Here is a 6046-nt window from a genome sequence, read left to right as displayed (position 1 = left end):
CCTAAAATAAGAGATATTTCTAAACTAATAAATCCCTACATAAATAATTATATTACTAAAATATTCTTAATAAATGAAAATAACTTAATTAACTATAATATTATTTTTATTGAATAACGATTATTACATGAAACTAGTTGGAAGCCTAACAAGCTAAGCTCCAACGACATACTACTACATTAATTGAACAGGTTGTTGTGCTAGCCTACCAGCGAGCCTCATGGGTAACCTAGCCAAAGGAGCCGAAGCGGATGGCGGCTGAGATTGTGTCACAAGGGGGTAAACTAACTCTACCTTCCATGTTAATTTCTGCAATATTACACCCTTGTGGACTCAAACCTGGGACCTCCTGGAACGCATGAAACTTTGGGAAACGACGATGACCAGCTGAGCTAGGTGCCCGTTCTAAATAATAATACTAATAAATAAGATAATAATACCAATAAACAAATATATTTTCTTTCGTTAAGTACTCCACCACAATATAACTTAATGATAACTTTTTATTTATAAAATATATGTCATTCATATCGATAGTTTTGATTGTAATATTTGTTTTGATTGATGAATCTCTTTGTGTTATTTAATGATGAAAAGAATTAATTTTTTATCTTGCTTTTGGTTTATGAAATAAACTTCGAATTTTCCTATGTTTCGGTTTCATAGTTGACTTATTTTCTTATGGATTGTGCTTAACGCCCATTGTATTGATTTCAATACATTTTTGCTTCCTCCAAATGATGGCTTATGTTTGAACATTGTTCACTATTTTCCCTTATCAATCTTCCAAAGAGTGCACTGATGGTGGTGGAAAGCCATTGGGTGATCATAAGAGAATGATCACTAAGACAATATAAAAGTGAATAATTAACATAGAAGATGGTACTTTTTCAAACAGAATCAAGCATTTGCTAAATGCACTACTATTGGATGCACACCATAACTTTTTGCCAGTTGACTAGATTGAACTTTGTTGAGTAGCATCACTGTTGGAAGAAAGCACAATGTTAGAATTGACGAGTGCAAAACTAATTCAGATGATACACAACTAGACCGGACAAGGTAAATACTATACAACAACTATTAATTTGTATTTTTTAGAGAAACAACCGAGAAAAAGAAAAATGAAAACAAACTCTTCTTTTGAAATTAATATTAGAAAAAGTGTGCTTAATTTCCAACATAAGACATAAATCTCCCTTCTACTTGCACCTGATCAATTTACTAATTTCTCTTTTAATCTTTCAGTTTTCTGCAGTTATCCTTCTTGTTTATTGGTCTAGGGTTTGGAGATATTTGATTGGAGAGACTTAGTAGTTATCTTACTATCTTCAACGTTAGGTATAAAAATGGTAAACAAAGAGAAATGGTGGGTCTCTTTAACTCTCTATTGATCATGTCAAATCTGTATATAATGAGTTGTCTAAGAACAGTGTTGGTGTATCCAATATTCATCAAATGGAAGGTAAAGGTTGGCTTAAATTGTGGCATATGGAAGTACCTCACAAAATCCAAATGTTTTTATGGAAATGCTGCCAAGATACTCTTCTAGTTAAAACAAAACTATTCAGCAAAAACAACAATATGGATCAGCTGTGTCTTTTGTGTCTTAATTCCGAGGAAACTAGCACACATCTCCTTCTTCATTGTCATTTTGCTGAAGTCATATGGTTTGGAATATCTGCCTCCCTCTTACAATCTTTAAAAGAGAAAAATTCTGTTACAGATTGGATAGTTTCCTGGTTCTGCAACAACAACTCTTTAGAAGCTGAGAATAAAGATATGGCTTGTCTTGCTGCCTGCACCCTTTGGCATATCTGGATAGCCATATGTGAGAGAGTATTTGAGAATAAAATGCATCATCCTAATAGCATAATTCATATAATAAGGCATTGCATACATTCTTTCTCTAACTCAAATCTCTCTGTTAAATCTAGGGACTGCATTGTTCCTAACCATTGGAAGAAACCACCTGTCAATTGGTTGAAACTAAACATTGATGCTTCAGTTAAAGATAAAAATTCTAATGCTGGTTTTTCCTTAATCTTTCGTGATCATACAGGGAAATTCTTGGGGGCCATGGCATACTCAGCAGTAGCAAGGGACATCCATCAAGCTGAAAATCTTGTCCGCCTTCAAGCTCTCAGATGGATAAAGGATTTAGGATTCAAACAAGTTATCATTGAAGGAGACAATCAGGCTGTAATTAATTGTTGTAAGGGAACTGTCAAAGGCATCAAATGGGAGGATCAAAATATATTGTTGGAGTGTCGATCTTTATTTCATAGTTTAGAGTTGTGTGAAGTTTCTTTTCAAACAAGGTTATGTAACCATGTAGCTGATAAGCTAGCGAAATTTGCTAGGTCTAGTGTGCACTTTCAAATTTGGTGGGATGATCCACCAAATATCATAAGTCAGGCTTTAGAACAGGATTCTTATATGGGAATCCCTGGTTTGATGTTTTTTCTTTTTTTTTTGTTTATTAACCAGTTAGAGTCTGTTTGTACTGTTTTTTCTCCATCAATATATTTTCATTCTTTGCTCAAAAAAAAAATTTTGATCATGTCAAAATAAAAAATATTAAGTAAATAGCCCTCGTAATCATAGAGATAATGCAATGCTAATCACACTGCTATACTGCTACTATATAGGCCTAATATGCTAAAAACCCTTCATGCACAAAAGCCCAAGCCTACACCAACAGAAAAATAAGAACAAAAATTTCATTAAACAGCCATTTCCTTTTTCTCTGGTTCAAGTTGTGAGTGATGATCAGGAAAAGTGTCAGTAATTCCAACCATAATCAACGGTCGAATTTATGGCAAAGATGTACAAGTTTCAGAAAACTTAAACAAATCCAAGGTTTGATGATAATCAAGGGATTCAATTCAAACCCATATTCCCTTAGAGAGTTAATATATACATGTTCTGTTGGTTTATCAGGAAGTATGGATTATGCTCATAAACTGTTTGATCAAATTACCGAACCAGATCTTTTCATTTGGAATACTATGATTAGAGGTTCAGCTCAGAGTTCTAAACCTATCAAATCCGTATGTCTTTATAAACAGATGATTCAAAAAGACATTCAACCAGATAATTACACTTACCCTTTTGTTCTTAAAGCTTGCACAAAACTTTCTTGGATTCAGATGGGCAATCAAATCCATGGGAAAGTTGTAAAAATCTGTTTAGAATCGGATACTTTTGTGAGAAATACTTTGATCCATCTTAATGCAAAATGTGGGGATTTGAAGGTGGCAGGGGTTCTTTTTGAGGGATCAGGGAACAGGGATGTAGTTGCCTATTCGGCTTTAACAGCTGGATATGCCAGAAGAGGAGAATTGGAAATTGCTAGGCAGTTATTTGATGAAATGCCTACAAGAGATATGGTTTCTTGGAATGTTATGATTACGGGATATGTCAAGTGTGGGAATATGGAGAGAGCGAGGAAACTCTTTGATGAAGTCCCCCAACGAGATGTGGTTACTTGGAATGCGATGATTGCAGGTTATGTTCTTGCTGAGTCTTATGAAAAAGCTTTCGAGATGTTTGAGGAGATGAGAATTGCAGGAGAACAGCCAGATGAAGTGACAATGCTGAGTTTGTTATCTGCTTGTACAGATTCTGGAAGTCTGGATATTGGGGAGAGGATACATCGCTCTATGACGGGGATGGGGTCAAGAAATTTAAGTGTTGTTTTGGGGAATGCGCTTGTTGATATGTATGCTAAATGTGGGTACATTGGGAAAGCAATTGAAGTGTTTAGGGGGATGAGGGAAAAAGATTCATCGACGTGGAATTCGATTATTGGGGGATTAGCTGTACATGGTTATGCTAAGGAGTCGATCGATTTGTTTGAAGAGATGCAAAGAGAAAAAACTCAGCCAGACGAGATCACATTTATTGGAGTATTAGTTGCTTGTAGTCATGGTGGGATGACCGAAAAGGGCCGTAAGTATTTTGAGCTTATGAGAATTCAATATGGAATAGAGCCTAACTTGAGGCACTATGGTTGTATGGTAGACATGTTAGGACGAGCAGGGCTACTTGAAGAAGCATTTGAATTTGCAGAACTGCTGGACGTTGTACCAAACCCTATAATTTGGAGGACTTTGCTTGCTGCTTGTAGGATACATGGTAATGCTGAGCTGGGTAAACGTGCAAACGAGCAACTTCTGGCATCCAGACATGATCAAAGTGGAGATTTTGTGTTGTTGTCAAATATATATGCATCAGAAGGTCAATGGGAAGGTGCACAGAGTGTAAGGAAGTTGATGGAAGATAGAGGAGTGAAGAAAGAAACTGGTTGTACCCTAATTGAGACTGATAACAAGGAACTAATGCATTTTTTATTTGATTCAAAATCCACGGCGACTTCAAGAAGCCATAATCTTTGATTATACTTCCAAGGGTTATAGGGATACTGCACACAAGTGCATACCATCCAGTTTTCAGAAATCCGATTGCACTTATGGAGACTGGACGGAACAGTTTTCTGAAATTCCATTGAGCTTATGGAGACTGGATGGAACAAAAATGTCGATATCCAGGTAATCTGGTCTGTTGGGTTAAAACATTTGATGGTTTTTCTATAAAACCGAGAAATCTGAGTTGATCAGCTGAAATTTGCAGACGTTCATTGTTTCATTAGTTGGTAGATATGATGATCATTTGCCTATGCCACAGATTGAGAATCCTTTGTTCCCATTATAAGAGGCGGTTGATTGCACTGCCTTTTGCTGGACTTATATCCTCATTCCAAAAGGATCTAAACTAAATTTGTTGCAAATATTTATTGCACCAGATCCAGATTCAGCATTTATCTGTCACCAGATCCAGATTCAGATTCAGCATTTATCTGTCAAATAATGCGGCGCTGGTATGAGGCTGTTGCCTGCGGAAGAAAATGAGAGCGAATTTGTATATCGAGCAAAACAACAGAGGTTTGGCCAGTGATAAAAAGAAACAATGCTAGAAACCTTATGAAGAAAAGGAACAACAGTGGTTGAAGGAATAATTTGACTTTCTTGATTCTTACGGGTGTCAAGAACCAGTTAAAGATGAAGCTGAAGAGTCTGACAGCGAAGGAGAGCCAGAGCCGGTGGAAGGAGACCCGGTACTCCTAATTCAGTAGACCTTCTAGTAGCAGAAGATGAGGCTCTGGACATCGAGGAGAATCAGTACTTCTTTGCGGGATACTTGATTACTTGCTCAGATGTGTGTTCTAGGCATTGTAGATAACTGTTACTTTCATCTTTCATGTAATGAAAGTGCTTTGGCCATCATTTTTTTGTGGGGCTTGCATGAAGATGATTGAAGAGCTGATTTTTTTATGGTGTTGTTCCCTAAATCCAACTGATCACCATAATTTTGCCATCTCTTTGATCATCCTGCAATGTCTAACCCTTAAAAATCATCCTTGAAACTGTCAGAATTTTGCCATCTCTTTCTGGTTGTTAGCTATGCTTTTTGAACTTCTGAATTCTGATACAGCTGAAATAAAGCAATTACTTCTGATTATTTATATCGTCATTATACCAGAAAATTGGTGGCACAACAATAAAGCTGTGGTTAATCGCATAACTGGAGGAGTTTTTTTGTCTACATCTCGTCAGATTTCGAATGTTGGCGTACTGATGTCTATTTGTGAGTAGAACCTGCGAAGCTTTCAAGAACTGCCCTTATAGCTCAGTGTCATTGTGTTTTTTGTTTTTTTTTGCCTACCCCAACTTGTTTATGACCAAAGCTTTTTTTATTGAAAGTGAGATAGATTGAAAGCCAAACAAACTTACATAGAATTAACTAATCTGCTAGATTCAGGCTCGTTTGGGATCAAATCCATATGAGATGTCCCAACAATGACTGAATCAGTTGGATAAGTTTATTCTGTTCTTGTTACAACACAGTTGTTGAAAGTAGAAACATTTAAAGCTTTGACAATGTCAAAAGTTAAACTAGGAATTAAAAAAACTGGTGCTGAATCATCATAAGAACTGTTGATGTAGAAGTTTCTTAGCAAGTATATCTCCTACCCCGTTCGCCT

General features: G+C 36.3%; 2 protein-coding genes across 2 annotated transcripts; both read left to right on the top strand.

Annotated features, from left to right (window-relative positions):
- Positions 1 to 1782: 1782 nt before the first annotated feature.
- LOC113334066 lies at positions 1783 to 2712 on the top strand. Its single transcript, XM_026580411.1, has 2 exons — positions 1783 to 2459; positions 2652 to 2712. The coding sequence occupies exons 1-2, from the start codon at positions 1783 to 1785 to the stop codon at positions 2710 to 2712; spliced, it is 738 nt and encodes a 245-aa protein (XP_026436196.1).
- LOC113333956 (pentatricopeptide repeat-containing protein At5g15300-like) lies at positions 2711 to 5658 on the top strand. The gene is made up of 2 exons (XM_026580316.1): positions 2711 to 4553; positions 4808 to 5658. The coding sequence occupies exon 1, from the start codon at positions 2769 to 2771 to the stop codon at positions 4398 to 4400; it is 1632 nt and encodes a 543-aa protein (XP_026436101.1). The 5' UTR covers positions 2711 to 2768; the 3' UTR covers positions 4401 to 4553; positions 4808 to 5658.
- The last annotated feature ends 388 nt before the right edge of the window (positions 5659 to 6046 follow it).

This window comes from Papaver somniferum, unplaced genomic scaffold, assembly GCF_003573695.1.
Source record: "Papaver somniferum cultivar HN1 unplaced genomic scaffold, ASM357369v1 unplaced-scaffold_135, whole genome shotgun sequence".
Classification (NCBI taxonomy): domain Eukaryota; kingdom Viridiplantae; phylum Streptophyta; class Magnoliopsida; order Ranunculales; family Papaveraceae; genus Papaver; species Papaver somniferum.
This window is presented reverse-complemented; position numbering and strand designations above follow the sequence as displayed.

Bases quoted from the DNA above. Each gene is read 5' to 3' on its own strand.
- LOC113333956 (XM_026580316.1), top strand. From the start codon at position 2,769: ATGATCAGGAAAAGTGTCAGTAATTCCAACCATAATCAACGGTCGAAT.
- LOC113334066 (XM_026580411.1), top strand. From the start codon at position 1,783: ATGGCTTGTCTTGCTGCCTGCACCCTTTGGCATATCTGGATAGCCATA. The intron at 2,460-2,651 runs GTTTTTTCTTTT...GCTACTATATAG, and splicing joins ATGGGAATCCCTGGTTTGAT to GCCTAATATGCTAAAAACCC.